The 21,912-nt window shown below is 42.6% G+C and overlaps 1 protein-coding gene across 1 annotated transcript in view; it reads right to left on the bottom strand.

Annotated features, from left to right (window-relative positions):
* CAMK1D (calcium/calmodulin dependent protein kinase ID) overlaps positions 1 to 21,912 on the bottom strand; it is a 218,254-nt gene that overhangs the window by 7,322 nt on the left and 189,020 nt on the right. Inside the window, exons 7-10 of the mRNA XM_085215915.1 lie at positions 16,308 to 16,420; positions 13,862 to 13,940; positions 3,818 to 3,905; positions 3,137 to 3,275 (exon numbers count right to left, since the gene is read on the bottom strand). Of these exons, the coding sequence (XP_085072041.1) occupies positions 3,137 to 3,275; positions 3,818 to 3,905; positions 13,862 to 13,940; positions 16,308 to 16,420 (419 nt within the window). The remainder of the gene's footprint in view (positions 1 to 3,136; positions 3,276 to 3,817; positions 3,906 to 13,861; positions 13,941 to 16,307; positions 16,421 to 21,912) is intronic.

Below are 21,912 nucleotides of genomic sequence, written 5' to 3'. Positions count from 1 at the left end.
GTGCTCTTTCTGCAGCGATGGGTTGGCTGGGTACATCCACAGGGATCTTCTGCCCTCCTGGCCCACGGCCACCGGCAGTTGCACACACATGCCACAATGAATAAACGTCTGGCTTTGCTGTGTGTTCAGCCAGACCAAATCCACATTTCTGGGGCTGAAGACAAAGAGCTGTGGGATTAGAGAATCCCTCCAGCATTGTGTTTGCTCAAAGTAATTTTCCTCAAAGATGATTAAACTTCTCATCAAGGACGTCTAGCTAAATGAACAGACTGCGCACCTGGGCTAAAAACATTTCCCCAGGCATCTTGCAAAGCTACTGATAAAAAAGTATAGTGGGTCAAACTCATTGATGAGTTCCTTTAAATTTAGAGGAAATGTAAATCTGTGTGACTTGAACATCATTCCAACAACACCCTATGCTGCTCCAGGCCTTGCTGGTATGTCTCCGGGACTTCCAGTCAAGAGGCATAAATTTGATATAGTTGAAGTGTCTGGACACAATTTTTACCCAGCAGCTACATTTGAACTAATTAGAGACTTCTCACAGAAAATTTTTTTAATGAAAAGAATGATATTTCAGCTAAGCAGAAAAGTTTATAGAATGTGTCCACTTCCAGTGAACCCTCCAGCACAACTCCAAAAAACACAGCCCTCCCTGAAGAATGCAAAGTGGGCTGAACGTTGAACGACTGATTCTAGATTTTGCTATTCCAGCACAACCTTGGCTGTTCCAATGGAAAGTATTCATGAAAAGCAATAAAATCTGTCCTCAACAGAGCCTTTCACTCAGGATGTGCCCCCCTCCCAGCATCCTTGGAGACTCTGCAGGGGAGCTCCTTGGATTTTTTCATCCCACAGGGCTTGGTATCACTTAGAGCTGAATGGGACCCCAACAGCACCAAGTGGCACTTAGCTCTGAAAAGATGTAGGCTTGATGTGATGAGAAATACAGTTCATTCTTCCAGCGTGGTAAGGAAAGGATGGATGAAAACTATATTAACATATCTCACTCCAGAGTCTGACATGGCCCCTTGGGTCTTTTTGATGCTTGTTATGACTTTTGCCTACTTTCCTATGCCTGAAGGCGATGTTTCAGCCTCAGGGATAACCATGCTGAGCCTACACTCAGCTGCATTCATTTCCCAGCAGTACTGCCATTTGACAGAGATCTAAACTCTGTAATTAACCTAGGCAGCTCAATCACATCTAAAGAAGATAAATCAGGCACAGAAGACTGGAAATCAGACCAGTGCACTGCAGAAATCCCAACTGATTCACCTAGTCAGGTAGTGTAACCCATCCTTGTGTATCTTCTTGTTCTGACCTAACACAGCAGAAGAATCAGGATGCAGCCTGACATAATCTTCTCTCAGGGTAGGGCTGTATTTAATTACCTTCAGTGATGTGAAATTGCTGCATTTGAAACTGTCCGGAGAGCTCATTAAACATACCACTAATAGCATCAGGCAGGATTGTATTTTATAATGGTGTCACAGATGTTTCATGTAAACTTGCTGCATGGGATCTTTTCTGTGGAAGAAATCTGACCCCAGAGAAAATCACCGAGGAAGAAGGAGACAGGACAGAGATTCTCCAAGGTCTCCTTCTTCCCAGCAGGAGGCATTTGGTGGACTGTATCAAATACATCAGTTGCCTCTTAATGTCACTCCCTGCATTTGCTTCTGACTCTTCTCACCAGTTCCCTGGGGCTCCAGCATCTCCTAACTCTTCTCTTTAGTAAATTTCTTTGAGAAAGGAAAGCTCTTTAGTATTTTCTGGCAAGCTCTTCTGTTGAACTTAACTTGGGATGCCTGGAAATGAATCTTCTCTGCCTTCTATATCTGACATGAAAAAAAAATCACCAATCGATACATCTGGTTTTATCCTTCATAATCACTCATCAGTTATGCCAGCAGAAGCTATAGACATAACAGAGGTCTACCATGGAAGGAACCAAAATTAAGATGCATTTCTTCACTGAAAGGGTTTACAACATTTTTGCATTGTCAGCATGTGTTTAAAGTGTTGCTACTGGTCAGTCCTTTGCAGATGCGAGAGGTATGCCAAGAGCACAGGGATGCTTTATTTTTTTGGCAGTAGCCGTAGGGTTTGGCACTGGGCAAAAATAAAAATCTCTATAGATGGACAGAAGGGAATAAAATAAATGCCCTGAAGTCAGAGATTAAATAGGCTTCACTGCAAAAGAAACATTTCTGCCTTCCAAGTGCTGCCTCCCCTGCCATGTCTTCTCTCCTGGCATTCAGAAAAAATACACACCCCGAGCATCTGACTCCTTTGTGCAGCCTGAATATCTCCACTGCTGCCTAGAACAAACAGGGCAGGGGCCAGGTCTTGTGGCAGCACGCAGAGCCTTAGCCCCTCTCATACAACTGAACTTCCTTGTGCAGGAGCTTCACCTGGCTCAAGTGGGGTTGGACTGGAAGGATCAGAGTCTCTCATGGAAAATGAAAAGCAAGCAAATTTTTAAGGGAAAGAAAAAAAAAATGAAGGTTTTATCTCAAATTGGAAATTAAACATAAACAGATCGACTAAACTCTGCCAGCTTTCAGATAAATACACAGCTATTTGCTGAGCAGTGTCTGGGTCTTTTTCCCACCTGAAAGTCCTTATTCAGCATAAGAATATTGCTCTCCCAAAAACCACACTGAGCTGAGAGCTCAACTTTTCAGTGCGTCAATTTTTCCAATAGAATCATTACATTTTGTCCAGCTAAACATGAGAGCCTCGGTCCATTTTCAGTCATTATTTTCAACACCTACTGGCAGCAAGGACTGCAGCCTGGGGGGCAAAGAGAAAATGCATTTCCCATAGATTTGATAGGACAAAGGGGAATGGTTCTAAACCGTGACAGGGGAGGTTTCGGTTAGATATTAGGAGGAAGTTTTTCACACAGAGGGTGGTGACACACTGGAACAGGTTGCCCAACGAGGTTGTGGATGCCCCATCTCTGCAGGCATTCAACGCCAGGCTGGATGTGGCTCTGGGCAGCCTGGTCTGGTGGTTGGCGACCCTGCACATAGCAGGGGGTTGGAACTAGATGATCACTGTGGTCCTTTTCAACCCAGACCATTCTGTGATTCTACGATTCTATGATAGATTTGCTCTCATTACTCACAATCTTTCCGGGTGGTTGCATCAGGCAGTGGCGTGGCGAGGCTGAGCGTGCCTGAGACATTGGCACTTGTGTTGTCCAGGCTGCTGCCGAGGTGTAACCGCCGCATGTGTCGCACGACTGCTGTGGCGTTAAATGCTTGCTGGGGAAAGAAAAAAGAACGAAAAAAAAAGGAAAGGAAAATAAAAATTTGGAGATAGAAGGGCAATTTCTGCCCTTGTCTTGGTTACTCAGCCAAGATGAGTCCATCGTTATCCCAGCTTTTCCTAATTCTTGTTTTCTAAGCTAGAAGTCCTGCTCCCCATCCTCACTCCTTCTAGCACTCAGCTGGGATGTGGCTGCCCACAAGGGAGGCTGTGCTGGACACATCCTTCCTTATAGAGCTCACTGAATGTCCCAGCTGCTTCGTGACCTCTCCCCAAGGCTGACCCCATAACCTTATAAAATATAATCACAGCTGGTGCTTTAGACCTCGTCCTATCTGCCACACTCCTGGATGCAGCACCCGCTATTAACAGCCCCGTGAAGCCATGTTGCCTAAGATGGGACAAACTATGGTGCTCAAAAGGTTGGACCACAAAAGCAGGTTTATATTGGAACATTAACGTGCTGAAAAGGCTATGCAGCTGCTGTGTTAGAAGAGTCAATGTGCCTAAGTGTCATCCCTGAGGATGGGTCACTTACTCTCCATTTGCTTTTTGCAAAGTTCTTCCGGATCTGAGCGCTGACAGACTCGTGGATGTTCTTGTTGAGTGCCGTATCACCTGCAATCCTGAAACAGGCAGACAAGACATGTTTTAAGGCATCTTTTGTTCTCCTTGAGTACACCTTCTCCTCAACAGATAAGTCTGGTCCAAGGTGTGAGTGCTGCTGCAGAGATGCTAATTGCATTCACATGAGGCCTCAAACTTCCCACCTCTGTTTCTGCTGGCAGCAGTGGTGGAAAATATGGAGCAACAAAAGCAAGCACAGATAAGGCTTGCAGGTCTGGCAGCTACAAAGAGGTACAACCTTCTTTTGTTGATGTGCGACTGCTTTCTATCACAATTACAGCCCTGGATGAAAACACTGTACCTTTTCTTTTTTTTTCCTTTACATCTAAAGATTTAACATCAACAGGCTGAGACTACTTTTAGCCTCAACCATGCAGTCGCTTCCAGAGCCACTCCAACCTGTCTGATTTTTGTTTGCACTGGAGATTTTCCTGCCACACTGCAATATACATAGCCATTTGTCATGATTAATGGAGATTTACAGTAAAGCAGATACGTGGACTCTTACTATATTAGCACTGCCTGCATAAATAGCTTAAGCTGAGCAACACTTGTCTGAGAAACTTCACTGATACTGTGCAGTTTCTTGAGTAGGTAGTCAAATCCTAATCTCTGGTAAACATAGCTATTTCAAGAGGACTTTGTTGATTTGTTTAACTCACCAAGGCATGAGATCTTTTGGAAAAATAAGAACTTTCATGAGCTAATGTTAGGTCATGTGCTAGGGGTATTAATGCTACCTGACGTAGGTGAAGCCAGGAAGCAAAGACTGCCTCCTGTATTGTATGTGACATTTTCAGAAATTATTTTTTTAGCCCTGTTGTAGCCCATTACTAACAGAAAATGATAAGAAATCAAAAGAAATGGGACATACATCAGACTCAGAGCCCCCCCTCCCGTCTAGGGACCTCCAATAACAGAATTGGAATCTGGGGGACACGATGGTCATCTAGCCCATTCCCTATCCCAGCTATGTTGAAGTTACTTGGACAGGTATTCAGCTAACCAATCCTGAAATATCTCCAAAAGATGCAGACTCCTCAGACAACCTATTCCAGTGCCTCACTGTCTCTCATAAGACATGGAAACTAGTTTATCCTCTTTGTCTTTGAAGCATCCTTTCACATATTTGAAGACTGATATCATGCCTTCTCTCCATCTTCTCTTCTGTAGACTAAACAAACTGATTCCTTCACTGTTTCCTCATAAGTCATATTTTCTAATCCTCTGATCTAGTGAGCTTCCCTGGACTTTCTCCAACAAGCCCACGTCTTCATTACAGGGCGGTTCCCAAACTGTTCACTGTTTTCCAACTAAGGCAGCAGAATGGCAGCACTGCTTTGTTTACATACTCCAGCCTGCTGTTTCCATTTATGCATCTCATGAGTTGAAGACATTTCTTTCACTTTGCCCAGATTGTTTTGAACTGTAACTGTTCTTCAAAGGACATGCAGCAATTTGAACTTTCATGTCAATGGCATGTGTAATTAGTGGATCAGCCTCCTCCAAACTGCTCCTCTCTTTCCTGCTGGTAATGTATACCCAAGATGTGAGAGATGAGAGACACTACTTTTGGAAGGAAAATGGGGAACTAAAACTTTATCACCCAAAAAAGGAGAGGGTTGCAGCTTGTTGCAACTGACCTAATCTACAATGAGTTATTCAAGAGAATGGAGCCAGTAGAAGTGTGATCAGGAAGGAGCAGGGTTCCCACTGCCCACTTTCATCTGGGAGGAGCACTTTGCTGACCATCACTGCCACATCAGTGCCATCTAAAGTAGGCAGAAGAACTGGTACCACAAACAAAACATGGCTCTCAAATGACACGTGACATCTCTTTCTGGGCCCTGTCCTATTTAGCAAAAAAGCAGAGGTTTTGAGAACTGGAAGATCTTCAGATCTTCCTCTGAAGAAGGCTCCTCCTGATCACTTCTCTCACTGGTAAAGAGGTCGTTGTCCTTGATTTCCATTAGGTCCAGTCTGCTATAAGCATTTTGAGGCAGCATGTAGAACAACTAAGCCTTTTGTTGCAGATGTTCTCTAGAAGAGTTTTGTGGTGGGAGAGCAAATTTCTAGTCAGTCACTCCAAAATGTCAGAAACTCTCTGCTCCACCCAAGAATACCTCCTCAGTGAAGGCACATGCCCTCAACATGCAATAGCTGGGAGCAGGGGCTGTCATAGCACAGATTTGCAGAAGAAACCCAAATCATTTAGCCAAACGCTTCATATGAGAACAACTGCAAACCAAAGTGTCTGTTCAGTAACTGATCAAAAAAACCGAGTTGCAAAGAATTACTCACATTTGCAAAGAACATTTTTTCCTCCCAGGCTAATGAAGCATTCTTCTTTATGAAGGAGCTTGTTAATAAGCTCTATAAGCACAGATCGCATTTCCCACTTACCAAATTTTATTTTGGAAACATGGGCAGAACACGTTCATAGGGGATGATACCCTCCCAGACCTTACTTATCATTCCCTACAAGGACTTGCAAATGCATTTTTGCTATATGAAAGTTTTCATCAGGCATGTAGCTCAAATACAGCCTATATATTTTTTCGAGCTTATGGATCATTTTGTGAAAAACATGGTAATTTCAGTAAGAAGCTGCTGGTCCCAGTAGTTCACAAACTGTATTCTAATACCACAAACTCTGTGTTGAACGTGCTATTCTGATAATCTTTGAAAAACAGCCTTAGTGCCTGGATATTTCCCAAATCAGAGTAACACTTGTTAACCTCACAATGGGAGGACAGACATCCTGTGAAGCTCTCAAGCACTATATCGGTGGGGACCATTCTACATCTAAGGTCTCTCTAGCAGCATTAGCTCTTTTTATGTTCTAATTTTTTAAACAGCAGTACTGGGGCTAATTTAGCACAGCAGGAGACGTTCAAACACATGCTGGAATGTTGAATGCTGTGGCCCAAAACACAGATCCAGATGCCAAAGCTGGCTGTGGGATTGTTCTCCATGAGGTCTCTAAAGAATCATTTTGTTAATAGTGCAATGCTGTAACATGAGGACTGTGCATTTATACTGCATTTTGCACTTGGAGAATCTTCAAACTTTTATAAAATACTCAGTGTTACAGTGTTTATAGTATAGTCTTACTTATAGGAAACTAAAAGAAATGTTAACATTCCTCCTCTGATGCTGGCTTGCTGAGTTGTAGTGTTTAAGTATGCAGGCAAGTGAGGTGGGGGCTAGCAGGTAGAAGTCCTGTCTTTTACACAATCAACATGATGAGTTTTGGATACTCAAACTCACCCTAAGGTGGGTATTGTGAGCATCATCATATCTATACTGAAGCTCTTTAATCACGAACCTTAGTTCCCATGCTAAAATGATGCATGAAGTCTAATAAAGAGATTGTTTTTAGGGAATGCTATAATCTCCCTTCCACTTTTCTCTAACTCTCCATATCCAAAGGCTTTAAACCATCTTTTTTTTCATGACAGAAAGACTTTAATATTTTTTCTTCTTCCTTCATCACAGCATACCCTTCTACAGGAATCAGCTCCACCTTCCCTGAAAAGGAACCATGTTATCTTTCAGAGATGGTCAACCTGATGCTTTTTTAATCAAATTTGCAGTTAACTTTGAAGTTAACTATGAGAGCATTGAAACTTGTTTGTTTTTACCAACTATACCTGCTGACTCAGTAAAAGATATTACTTCTAGTTATCATACACACATAAGAAGAAAACTAAGCAAACCTGAACAATGCATGATCTATTATCAAGCTAAACATCACCCCAGCACTGAGCAAGGAGTCACTACCCTAACAGGTACCCGATTTTCTCTTGGGGCTCCTGTTCTGCAGCTACATTCTAATCGCTCTTTGGGGAGCTTTGTGTTGAAGCTGTTCTTATATCCAACTTGAATGTGTCAGCACAAGGAATTGGACACCAATTGGACTACCAATTGGACTACTCTCCATCACAAATACCTCCACTGAAGATAACAAGGACAGTGCTTATGAATACCATTGAAAATCTGGTCCTGCAGATAAGAGGAATCTCATCTAATGATATTATTTCATTGTATCCAATTTATTTTAGCTCTCTATCCAGTTTCAAAGCTATCATACTATATTTCACTAGCCATAGCACTTTTAAGCTTTGAAAGGAGCCTCCAACAAAGAAAATAACAATGAGTTTACTTTTGGATGGTTCTTTGCACAGTGTGCAGGCATATATCTCTTGCATGCCATGTCTCCCCTGCTCACAATGGCAGGCAGAGTCTTTCATCTAGCATCATTTTCTGAACCTTCCTACCCACTGAAGGCAGCCACCTTAAATGCTGTGCTGGCCAAGCAGTGCTTGGAAATGCTCTTGAGTATGATGACAGGAAATTTAGAGTTAGCTGTAATGGATAACACTGAAGGATCATAACTCTTCTGTACATACACATATACACACATGCATGTGTATAAACATGGATACACACATACAATGTCAGTGATGCTCCAAAATAAATAGAGTGTGGGGATGAACTCGATAAGAGTTTGATTTAATGTTGTAAACATCAGCAGTTCTCTTCAGGGAGCCCTTTTCACACTTCAAACAGCATTGTCAGAGAACTGAGCCCTTTGTAAACTGTGTCCTTTCCTTGGGTGGAAATTATTATCTGGCTCATGCTCTCTGGCACATAATAAACACGCAGGGTCATGGTCATAATCTGCAGAGGCTCAGTCCTTGCCAAAGCTTTACAGTCTTCAGTGTAGGTGGGGATGGATGTTGGCATGTCCCAGCTGTCCACCCCCTCTCTCCATGGGCAGTAGGGAAGGGTGAAGGCCATGCTTGTATCTGCTGACACAGACGTCACAACATTTTAGGTGCCACAACCTTCTTCTCTCCTATACAGCTAATACAGGGAGGGGATACATACATCACCCTTCAATGCAGATGTTCCAAGTTGCCTGTGATGCCAGAACCAGCTTCAGCACACAGCTCTAAATCCCATTTAAGGTCACTTGGGAAATGCAGGACAAAGCAAATAAATTTATGACACCTCTTTCAGCTCACACATCAATTTCTTAACTGTTAGACCTCTCCTCTCCAACTGAGGACTCTTTTCTTTCCCTCTGCGCCCAGACTGCAGACTGAATTTGGGGCCAGTTATGGGGCTGCAGAACCCAGCTCGACCCAATGGGGAGTGCAATGTGGTCCTACAGTTGAAAAAAAAACAAGTTCTTGGGTTTCTGCTTCTCACCCTTAATTACTGCAGCCTGAGCTGCTGCCTTGAACAGGATGTGGGTCCTGACATGGCAGTATATTTAATAAATTTAATTGCTGTCATTAATATGAGCTTGGGAAACATTAAGACGTATCAAGCTGCAGCAAAATTACCCTGCTCTTTTGTTACCTTCGTTTTCGTCGTCCTTTCTGAAAAGTCACAATGGAATAATGAAGCGGAACATTGCACCTTTGCAACACATCATAAACAGTGAAAAGTTCAGTGAAAGATATTCTATAAAACAAATCATTTTTCCAATGGGAAGCATAAGTCACCTGTGCATTAAACTGGAGAAATCTGTATAAATGTACAGATTGTATGGGCTAGGGTGTAATCATTATACCAACAAGTCTTACATATTGTACTGCTTCTGCTACCATACTTCACTGCTACTATTAGCCTCCTTTTCTGCCAGTTCCAAGTTTAACATACCGTCCTCCTGCCAAGGCCATTTGATTATAAATAGCAAAATATCACGTAAATGCAAGCATGTGGGGAGCAGATACAGCACAGAAAAATGGGCCATTGGGAAGAAGTATTTACTTTTTTTAGGGTCTGATCCTGTACAAACATTTAGTCATGTGAATAGGCGGCTATTCTTGAGCAGTTTCCCAAAATTCCAAGAGATTACAAACCTTAAAGGCACAAATGTCATATTTTGAAAGACCCAGTTCTTGCAATTTACTTGTTTGAAAGTTTTTAATTAAAACATAGTAATTGAAACTAGTTGAATATTTGGAACCAGCTTGTTCTTCATAAGTATTACATACAGTCACCCAACCAGGCAGCCATCTCATACATAGGTATATATTCTTATCACAATTAGATGATAATATATGTGTTAAGTATTCATAATTTGACTTTTAGATGACCATGAAGATCTACCACTGCAGGAGAAAGGAGGAGAAAGAAAAGAGAAAGCTGGAAAATGTCGTTACATAGAGCCACTTCACTGTTTATACTGCTCTGCTTCATCCTCTTCTCCAGTAAGCCAGGAGATTTATGTACCTGCACTAGTTTTCATCATACATTGAAGACAATACTATGCAGACACTATGGAAGCTGAGGTTGCAACAGGGATATATGCTGAAAAGGTGAGAAGGTGGGATGAGATATCCCCATTGTAATAGTCACGGTAGTCTGTCTCTGTTGGCTAAATACTTGCACCCGTATCATAGAATCACAGAATCACAGAATGGCCTGGGTTGAAAAGGACCACAATGATCATCTAGTTTCAACTCCCTGCTATGTGCAGGGTCACCAACCACCAGACCAGGCTGCCCAGAGCCACATCCAGCCTGGCCCTGAATGCCTCCAGCAACCACAAGGCAAAAGAACTCAAGTCTGGACTTGCTGGAAGCCTGTGTCCAGGTTGTGCGAAGGACACACTTGACCATCAAGAAGAAATATTGAACTCCACTCTTCCTCCTCCACTGAAAAGACCTTCTCCTCCTTCAAAAGGGAGGCGAGGATGCCATTGCAACAGATATCATGGCTAGAATTAGAAAAGGAACGGTAAGAACTCATGATTTCCTGGCACAAGCGATCTGTGTGGAAAGTGCTTCTTGAGCAATGGCTTGGCAGAAGGACATCCTAGCACTAGCACTGAAATAAAAGATAACATGCGGATGAGTGGCCTTCACTATCCAAAACCGCAACTGTTACCACTGCAGGATCCAAACTCTCCAAAAATCACTGCACCTCTCTCTAGAGAGGGCCATAACAGCAACATTTATGTTACAGGAAGGTTTTCAGAGCAAGGGGAGATAACACATTGAGTCACCTACTCAAGAACACAATGGGGAGGAGAGAGGTAGACCTGAAAGGTGCTTACAGTGAGAGCGGAGTAGGTCTCTTCTCACTGGCGACAGGTGACAAGATGAGGGGAAATGGCCTCAAGTTGCACCAAGGTAAGTTTAGGTTGGACGTTAGGAAACACTTCTTTACAGAAAAGGTAGTTAAATACTGGAATAGGCTTCCCAGGGAGGTGGTTGAGTCACCGTCCCTGGATGTGTTTAAGAGCCGTTTGGATGTGGTGCTCAGCGATATGATTTAGCAGAGGGTTGTTAGAGTTAGGGTACTATGGTTAGGCTACGATTAGACTTGATGATCCTTGAAGTCCCTTCCAAGCTGAGTAATTCTATGATTCTATGATTCTATGAAGTCATCTCTCTAGATATCTTCATGCACTGCTTTCGCTGCACAACCCTCCTGCTCTTTAAAACACCGGGATGTAGTGCCATTGCCATCTGCTGTGGTCTGCAGATCACAGGGCAGAGGTGGATTTGGGATGGAGTGGAGATAACATGGTGAATATTTTAAGCTTCTTCGCTGCAATGCAATCTCAAAGGCTGATGCAGGGGAGGCAGCCCTGCAAAAGAATCACTGTCCTGCAAAGTGACTCTGGCCAAGAAAGACCCCTGCCACAGAGATGGAAGAAATCCCTTTCTGGGATTGGTTTTTCAAAGGAAGATTGGATTCTGTAGAAAATACCAAACATAATGGAGCAGTCTGAGAGTTTCCATCGGCTGCTGGCCATGACATGCCAAAAAAAAAAAAAAAAGAAAAGAAAAAGAAAATACTTTTAATCATATTGAATCATTTTGTTCCTTTAAGAAGGCTGAGAAGCTCTGTGTGTGTTACAAGTGCCACGTTTCTTTGTTGCACTCCAACAACCAACACAGATGAAGCAGGGCCAAGAGCTGGATGCTTACGCTTTGTGTATCTTGGATCCAAGGCCTTGGAAAATCTGCCTCTCAGTTATACAAATGGTCACCTCATTCTCTGCTGGGAGTTGCATTCCCATTGTTTATTCTGTATTTCTAATACTGGCTTTTGTAACTTGTTTAATTTCCTGAGGTTCAGGTTAGTATCATTTAGAAGTATATATTTTTGCATCTCATAGGAGCTGGATTTCACTTGCCAGATTTCTTTTTTGTCACACAGGCAGGACTTATTGATGAGAAACACAATTATTGATGGGCCACTGGACGAAGGGCAGACCCAGGTGTTGACTTCTTCCCATCTCCCATTCACACTGATGCCAGACACTGACCCAGCTAATAACCATCTGTAAAAAGTTCTTCACTGTCACAGAGAAGATGAAAAAAAATCTTTTTTTTTTTTTTATGATTTAAATTTCCTTCCTTCCATTCCAAACCTCTCCTACAACTTTTTAACTGTAAATCCCAAGCCTCAATCTTATCTTCAGCCTAATCTGATATCACAGCAACCAACAGCCAGACATCAATACATCACTCCCACCATGAAGAAATCAGTGCCTACTTTTATGGCCTTAACTTACTACTGCTTCAGGAGTGTCAAATCATTAATTAATGATAAGGGTAATTCATCAGTGTATTGGTAAAAAAAACATAAGTAAGTAAGCCAGAATGCTATTTTTCCCTCTGTAAAAACCTTTAAAATGATTTACCATCCATGTACTCCCAGGAGGAGTGGGAGCAGCAGTGAGGTGAGACCAACCAGTGGTTGTCAAAGAGAGGAGCATGAATACCTGAAGCTGAAACTACTCAGAAGAACACCAATAATATCTGCCTGTGCTTTTGCTAGCATGCTTTATACCCTCAGCTCCACTACTTGAGGCTGATCACTGGGCGCAGATGGCATCACTGAGATCGTTTTAAGATCCATCAAGCTATTGAGCTAGCCATAGTGGCTCAGTGGCTTTTCTGAGGGGCTAAGGACACTCAGGACAAAATTCTTTTCCCGGAGAAATGCACAGCCTTAAGCTCTTATCCAGCCAGCACTCCAGAAACAGCGAAAGGAAACAGTATTTGTGGTAACTGTGATGACAAAAAAGCACAGTCTACTGTGCACCTGGGGTGAAAACATCCTGTCATTGATTCCTTTCTGTTGCAGCTGTTGTAACAATCAACAATAATATCTTGCCTCATAAAAAATGACCCCTGACATAGAAGACTTGTGTCTAAAAGCCCATTTCTGGGTGCAGCTGGTAATGTAGGGTGGTATTAAGCCAGTCAGCGTTGATCAAAGGACATGAGCCATTCCTGTCTCAGCCATATAATCCTTAGGTAACGTTGGTCATGTCATCCATGTGCAAAGGTATCACCTCATGTAAAGCACTTAGTGGAGGACTAAATTACAAGCACAGGCAGTCCAAGTCCTGTAGTCACCGTAGAGAAGCGGCAGTGCCAATTGCTGGAGCCAATGCAGTCTCAGCTTATCCCACTTTATGGTTTCCTGCTTCTCGCATTCAACAAGACAGGGCAAACAACTTGCAAAACCAGGCCCTTACTGTAAGCACAAAGTGAAGATGTGGGCTATCATCTGTGAAGCACAGGAGAGGATTTCCTACTCCCTGAGGTGCTCTTAAGTGCTCTGATGTTACGTTGGCAATGACCTTAAGAGCAGGTGATACCCATCTTTCTGTACACCCGCAGAATTTGATCTTTTGCCTCTAAATGTGTTTCCTGGGTGAGGTAATTTCAGTGCATCCCACTGCTGCACTCTGGTCAACATAATGCATTATTTCACTAAACCCTTACACGGATATTCAACGGTTGCTGTAAGAGATCAAAGTCCAGCATGTTTTTCCAGGAAAATCTAGAAGATAAAGGCAGGAGTTATTTAGTGGAGACTAGTAAGCCACGTGGCATAAAAAACGTTTCCACCCATGAATATTAAATGATATTTTCTGTCCAGAGTGTTTCACACAGAAGTGACTGTTGCTTACCAAGGGTGCCGTGCTGCTTGCTCACAGGTGTATCTTTTATTAGGGTCCTTCTCCATCAAATTCCGAATGAAGTCCTTAGCTATGAAGAAGGAAAAAAAAAAAAAAGAATAATTCAAAGCAATAGGTTTGATGCTCAGTTCTTCAGGATGTTCAGACTTTTGTTTCCCAGGCATATCCAACAGCAAAGAAACCACTGAGGGAACTCCTCATAGCTATGGAGCATGTTGCTCAGGTTATGTGAAGACTATGTCTGAGCCAGTAAATGAAACAGTGCCAGGGTCTGCTGGGATAAGACAAGGGGAAATGGTTTCAAACTAAAAAAGGGAAGATTTATATTGGATATAAGGAAGAAGATTTTTATGATAAGAGTGGTGAGGTACTGGCACAGGTTGCCCAGAGGAGTGGTGGATGTCCCATGCCTGGAAAATCTCAAAGTCTGGCTGGATGGGGCACTGCACACCTGATCTAGCTGCAGAATGACCCCTATTCAGTGCAGGGGAGTTGGACTTTAAAGATTGATATCTAAAAAAAATTAATCTTTAAAGGTCTCTTCCAACTCAAAAGTTTCTATGATTCTATGATAATGTTCACAACTGATGGAAGCCACCATTTACTTTTGTGAGTTGTCCCTGGTAAAACTGTCACGGAGATCAAGCAGCTCCTTTCCAGACATCTTTTGGGAACTAGCATGGCCTGCTTCTTGTAAGCAGGATGCTTGCAGCTGCCTTGCTCTGAAGGCAAAAGTAGATTTGAACCAGGCTACCAAGTGCTACCAGAGCCAGAAAATACCCCTAGCTCTTTTGTCATTTATTAATACAGACGTAACCAAAATGACTTAGGACCAATCCAGACTATTTAATGTGGCAGGTACACTTAGAAGCAATGTGAATAATTTGGAGTGAGCAGAATTCAAGATTGCTAGCTCCGTGTTCCCTGGTCAGCCAAGAACTTCTGATTTCTGGTCTGAATACGGTCATATCTATTGAAGATGTTGGTAAGTTGAAAGATAAAGTCAAAGAGAAGGTCAGCACTGCAGCAAGAGGAGACTTTCATTGCTCATTCCAAGCAACCATGCACAAGGGCAGTGGAGACGACATATGGTGTATTCAAAAACAAGTTACTGAGGAAAAGAGAGTCTCTTGGGCAAGAAGTAGCGTGCCTGTAATTGGTGCTAGAGGACGTCGCAGCATGGTGTGCGTCCAGAAATTTCAGGAGAGAGCAGCTGAAGGGGCCCAACGAAACCAAATACGGCAGGAAAATCTTTGTGCTTCTTTAGGTGATGGACTTTCTCCCTGGAAATGCAAAGGGGTCTGCCAGCAGACCTTCATATTTTCTCAGAAAACTATTATGGGCTTAAAAAAAACCCACTCATCACATATATTTTAAGCAATTCCACAAAATGATATGTAGACCACAGATGTTAGCAGCATGTAATGTTGCTTTATGAGGAGACAGGAGGATATATAATTAACTTTAAAATAAAATATTTCTTTTTACGTCTTACTTGACTTAATCAGCGCTACTAAGAAATCAGAACCATGTATTTCTAGAGGCATTTTCATATGGTAAAATTTTCCTACACTTTATTTCTCCTGCTGTGTGAAATGGCAGGCTTTTCCCCAGGTTGGACAGAGCAAGGAAACTGAGCTTGTGTGACCTCCTGAAGGCCGCAGCTCAACAGTGGCTCCCACAGGATGCATTGCTGGCCATGCCTCCGCAGGTCCAGGCAGTGGTTAAATGTCTTCCCACTGGGTGAGGAACTGGGTGAGCAGAGGGGCAGCTATCTGGGACCAACCACATGGATAGCAGTCCCAGTTAGCAAATCTGATTGTCATCCTCATTTAGAAGCTATTGATTTCACAGAATCACAGAATGGCCCGAGTTGGAAGGGACCTCAGGGATCATGAATCTCCAACCCCCTCCACAGGCAGGGTCACCAACCTCCACATTAGTACTAGATCAGGCTGCCCAGGGCCTCATCCAACCTGGCCTTGAACACCTCCAGGGACAGGGCGAATTTCCTGTGTTGTGTTTCTTTTTGCTGCATTGCATTCTCACTTTGGACTCATAGTACAGTTTTAGAAACAGAGCCAAACTAGTTTTTCTATTATTAGTGACACATAAAGTATCTGCATTTTATTTGGATTTTATAGAGATAGTGAAGGAATTTGTCTTCTCAGGACAGTTTTCCGCTATCTTCACTTTTTGTCTCAGGCATATCAAATGTGTTCTGGATGAAATGGTACTTAATTTTCTCTCCTGAAATAAGAACTTTTTGTAACCAAAAAGTTACAAAAAGCTAAAAAAAGCCCCACAGCCATTCCCAATGACTTTAAGTTTAAAGAAGGTCCACACAAAAAAGGGTACATTCTCACATGATGGAAGATGCCTACAACAGGCATTGCTGCATGCATGCCTAGTTGTGGTAAATAAATGAGCTTCTTACCAGACTCTGAGATGTCATCCCAATACGGAGAGTCAAACTCGTACTCCGCCTTGAGGATCTGCTCGAAGAGTTTGGAGTCATTTTCATCATAGAAAGGAGGATACCCACAGAGCCTAATGGAGAAGACAATTGACACTTAGATCCGTCTTTCCCAAGAAGGTGAGAAAGAAGAGGGAGGAGGAACTTGTTTAAGACTTGCCCCATTAGGTTTTCAAGCAAGCATTACCTTGCAAGCACTGTTCAGGAACATATTAAAAAGAACCAACACTTCTGAAGATCAGCATTGTCCAGCATAAACAGTAATTCTTCAGGGAAACCTGTTGCAACTGATGCTACGCTGACTTATACAAATATCCTGGCTCCTCTCTGTATGCTTTCATGTGTGTAGGCAGAATAATAATTGTATGATACACAGCCATGAGCCCTTCCATCCTCTCCTCTACATGTGGTAAAGGGAGCTCTCATGGGATATAAAAGCAGCAGAGCCTGCATGAGCTGGACATTGACCTGCTGCTGCACCAGAAGAATCTCTTCTTTTCTCATTACTGCAAGTAATCTTGCTGGCCCCATCAAATTGCCTACCTTGCCTAAGGCTATCTGCAGTCCTGGTCTTCAGTGCCTATAATTAGAAAACCAAGCCCCAAGGCAAGCAGGACATTGAATGTTATTTGTGTACTTTGAACAAAAGAATTCAGGAAGCACCCTACCTGTGCTGTGGGGAGCAGGACATTCATTCTGTCAAAGCACAGCTCCTCCAACCCTGCAAATGCTGGGCATGGGAACCCCACCTCCAGCACTGCACTGAGGAAATGCAGCCACAAAGCTTGTGTTTCGAAGACTCCTGCCTGCGTGATGCTGCACGCTATAGCTTGTCTCTGTCTGGGCAGACATGTCTCCAAGAACATACCTTCTTCATTTTTAACACCAGTTTTGCAATATCAGATTTACTTCAGAGGCTGGTCCAAGGTTTTAGTAAACCCATCCTGCTCACAGTTACACAGAGCTTTCTAGCTCTACCTCCATAGAAATGTTGCACTTTCTTGTCTTATCTCTGTTTATCGTAAAAATTATTTTTTTCACTTTCTTCCCTGATAGTGAAATCATCTTTTTTACTACACTTTCCTTAAATCCTGAGTCAGTCCACCTCAATAAAGTATTTATCTGGAGAGAGTCAGCTGTTATAAACAGACCAAAGATCTAGCTGAAACATTACACTGCAGCAAAAACAGAGCGAGGGGGGGAAAACTGTAAGAAATGAAATACTCAAGTTATTTATAACCCAAAGCCAGCCAGCTGCCCTGGAGGTTATTTGACCCAACTCAACACTTGAGGGTGAAAAGAGCAATGTTTTGTTAGCTCCAAAAAGTCAGTGCATTTGATAAATAATTTAAATGGGGAGTGAGATGTTGATCTGCGTCAGATCCATACTGACCTGAAAGAATTCTACTGAAATTTGCAGCACTGTAATGAATCTACTGTGGTTCGACTGAATCAGACATCTCTCTCTTTATCTTTCAAAACAGATGAGACAGTTCTCATTTGTTTCCCACTGGATGGCTGCCATTATCAGAAGCAAGATGACCTCATGCCAGACAAGAAATTATATTTGAAGTAGTGCCACATACCTACCTGATGGGCATGTCCTTGTGTATGGGAATTGATGCAGCAATTCCTATAATATGAATAGATTCCTATAGTATACTGGAAATGACATACGAAAAGGCCATTGGAAATGGCATATTTAAACAAAAGCCCCTAAAGCTGCTATCCACATGGATAAAAGATTAAAATGGTGCAGAAGTGTTCAGAGTGGAGAATGACTCCTCCAAAGGTGCTCAGAGCTGGTCCATGGCTCCTCTTCCCTGAGGGACTCTGTAGGCTCTGTACAAGAAGCCTGACAACCCTTCATTAACTTCTTGCCTTCCTCAGCACTTTCCTTAAAAGAAAATCAAACTGCTCTGATAAAAGCATTTGAAGGCGAGCAGACAGCGCTGTGCATGCCGAGGTGCTGTCAGGCTGCTCCAGAGAGAGAAATAACTCTCTTAAAATGTACAGTGTGCTAATTACCTTGGCAAAGGTACAAGAGCACAAGTTAGGGCTGCAATGATTTATACATGCTTGTGGCAGCAAAACATAGGAGCAAAGTGCTGAGCAGCACAAAGCTGGAGGCTGTAGCACTGCCAGGGGCAGAGCCAAGCCATGCATGCCCCAGCAAGAACCCTCTCAAAGCCTTCCACCTTCTCTACACACTTTCAGCTCATCCCAAGCTCCTCCAAGCTCTTCCCAAACTTCCGTAAATCTGGTCTGTGAATCTACATGTTTGGTTATCTACCTCTGGGATGTCCTCACAGCTTTCAGAAGAGATCTTTCAGAAGGTGCTGAACCCCTTATCTCTGGCACGATGAGCCCTATAATCACCCTTTGTGTTTCACTCACAAACTTCCATCTCTTCAGTGATGAATGGAGAGAGCTTGAGAAGGGTTAGTTACTATTCCTAATTGTGAACAGGGACATCCCTGCCTGAGAGTAGGCTGAGCATAGGGAAGGGTCCTTACTCTGGTGAGGACGAGGGGACAAGCATTGCACAAAGAGGGACCCACAGGTATTCCTCCAGGAGACAAACCTTTGAGGACATGGAAGAAAGAAGCCAGCTATTTAAGACTGAGGAGACGGCATGTGAGAGGAAAACACATGGGTATTCTACCAGAAATATGGGGTAGGAGCCAAAATATAGGATGTCTTGCCGTCCTTCCCAAACTAGGGTTTGGGAAGACACAGAAGTTTTAGCATAACTTAGAGCCAGCTCTGGCTTTACAGCACAGGATGGGAAAGCCCCAGTAAATTAGCTTAATGTGCATTTACGGCTGGAAGAAGTTTTGCTGGACTTCCAACCACTGGGCCACCTTCCAAAGCTTGTAATAAATTTGGTTTAATTCTGACAGAATCAAAATCCCACCAAATTCATTTCCATCTGCTGGGACATTTCTGTGTGAAAAAAATGACCTCACTATATCCTCACTATTAGAGGTTCTGCTGCATTTCTTTAGATATATGAAGATACAAAAATAACCCCTCCGTCCCCAGTGTGAAAGAACTCTGCATTGTCCTGGGGGAGTTTCAGTCAGCTATTACTTGCCATTATTTTCTTGTAGATTCACCAAATGAAAGCATTTTTTTAAAAATAATTATTTAGTAACTATATCACATCAGCAACAAATTTTCCCTTAACCTCCTATTCCCAGTCTTGTCTTTAAAAGGAATGGGAAAAAAGAAGAAAAACACAGGTGGATGCACAAAAGAAAGACACTGCCAAAAGTCATCTCAAGAAGCCATAGTAGAGCACATAGGAATGCCAGACACGCCTTCTCAACAAGCAGAGCAAGCATATCCATGCAAGCTTCCATTGCATACTGTGGATGATACTGAAGGCTAAATAACCCATTTGCACGGTCAGTGTATAATCTGCAACACTGGAAGCATGGGGTTAGTTTTACAAGCAATTTTTTAGTGAGATCAGAGCAAAGAACTCAGTAAATGCTCAAAGATCTGAGATATATGGTGTGGAAAGTCACTCAAGTGCTGCTTTTATGGTTAAACACACATATTTCTTATTTTGAGAGTAAATCTTCATGCTGGCCAATGCTAATGCCCTCATGAAACTGTGGACAAGGATCTATTACTATGGGGAATAAAAAATAAATTAAGAAGCAAGCAATGAAAAGAAATAATTTGAGGCTGTTTTCCCAGTCTTTGAATATGGTATCCTGAGCAATCCAATGTACCCATGTATGTTTTCCCTCCACTAATTCTCTTTCTAATACCAAACAATTAAGTTATCACTCACTTTCCCAATGAGACTCTCAATCTTTTCTCAATGCATGACTTCAGGACAATTTTTTCTGAAATATCATACTGTGTACTGACCGTGGCTAATTCTCTTATTCAGACACCTCAAACATGGATGTATGCACATCTAATTGAAAATGAAAAGCAACACAGCAGCAAAAAAGTCCAGAAAAGGGTATTACTCAAGATTTATCTCCACACATCCTTCCTTTATAAACAATATTAGCCAACTGGTAATTCATTTGTCCTATCAATGAACAGAGTGAAAAGAAAATCCAAGCCAAAATGCATTCATCCTAGTGCAGAAGAGATGGGATGTGTTGAGTATGAATAGATAGCAGCTGAGGCAAAGCATTCTGTGGCCCCATGTTCTTTTCCAGCTTTGGAACATGTTTTTCTACTATTTCTTTACATCAACTAATTTAATTTAATCTATATCAGGCATGCATGCAATCATTTTAGCTTCCCAAGCTTTATAACCTTTCATGTGACTCATGCAGGTCCAAAATCCAGCTACTGGGAGTCCAGGGAGGTCTCACACTCTTCTCATCTATTGTATTTTGAAGCTGAACAAATATCAAAACTACCTGGTGATACGTAAAAAGCTGAACTCAACAAGGAGGTTGTTTTAAACTGAGAAATATTGCAACTGGAACAACAGGAAATTTCAAGCTGCTAAAATTAGTTCTTGTGAATAATGACTTCTCATGGAAAATAGGTCTTGATAAAAACTCTGCTGGTGCAGTCTCTACAATCTGGATGTCATTAATGAGAAGCATTAGAAACTGGCACTGAAACAAAGGTATTCTTTCCTAAGACATCCTTCACCTTGTCTATTACAGAAACAAATAGCTGTCAAAAGCGTTGGTGCCCCAGAAACAGTTTGTTCTTCCAGTGTCATAAACTGAAGGCTTTCATGTGCGTCTGGGCTTGTGTCTGGAGGCACTCAAGCCACTTATGGTAATAATAGCTCAAAACTTGGCTTCCGTGTTGGATTTCCCCGTCTTCTTAAATGACAACAGTTTGTTCAGAGGGGCTGTGAGAGTCATGGAAGAGGTGTGGAGATGATGCAAAGTGATGTGCTTGGATTGCCCTATGCATAAATACATCTCCACCTGGTTTGGTGGTGCAGCACTTGCAAGGTGACTAACTAAATATTAAACCTCTGCCCACTAGTCAGACACTCAAGAAGGGGTACTTCCTTCCTCATTAGGGAAGAACCTCTATTTTTCTCTATATTCAGTGCTCCCCTGAAATTCACTTTCCAGCAAGGGCACATCTATTGCTTCTGGCTGTTCCTAGAAGAAAAGGGAGATCCAGTTCAAGATTAGTACATGTAAGCGTGGGCTGGGTTTCTAAGCTCCCATTGTAGACACCAGAGATGATGTCAATGAAGAATAACGCAAATGCACTATTAAAGCAAATGAAATTGTTCCATGAAGGCGGAGGGCTGGGGATGGGTAAGGGAGTGATTCAGTGCCCTCAGCACAAGCATCTGGTGCTACCCCACATGGTCCACTGTATCCCGCTTGGCCTCCATCTGCCACTCCAGAAGAAAGATCTCAGCACTGTGATACATTTGCCAAATCCATATGGCTGTCCTGGAGCCACCCCACTGTGGCTCTAAATGCATATTTTAGGCAACTGAACATCACATTCTGATGAAGTGACTGCTTGCATCAACACAGTCTGGGTTGAGGTGCTCAAATGTAAAGTCCAGCGTCAGAGAAGAAGCTCTGGTACACCTATGTCACTGAAG

Source organism: Meleagris gallopavo, chromosome 1 (genome assembly GCF_905368555.1).
Source record: "Meleagris gallopavo chromosome 1, MGAL_WU_HG_1.1, whole genome shotgun sequence".
Lineage (NCBI taxonomy): Eukaryota > Metazoa > Chordata > Aves > Galliformes > Phasianidae > Meleagris > Meleagris gallopavo.
The sequence above is the reverse complement of the archived record's forward strand: the minus strand, read 5'-3'. Positions and strand labels throughout refer to the sequence as shown.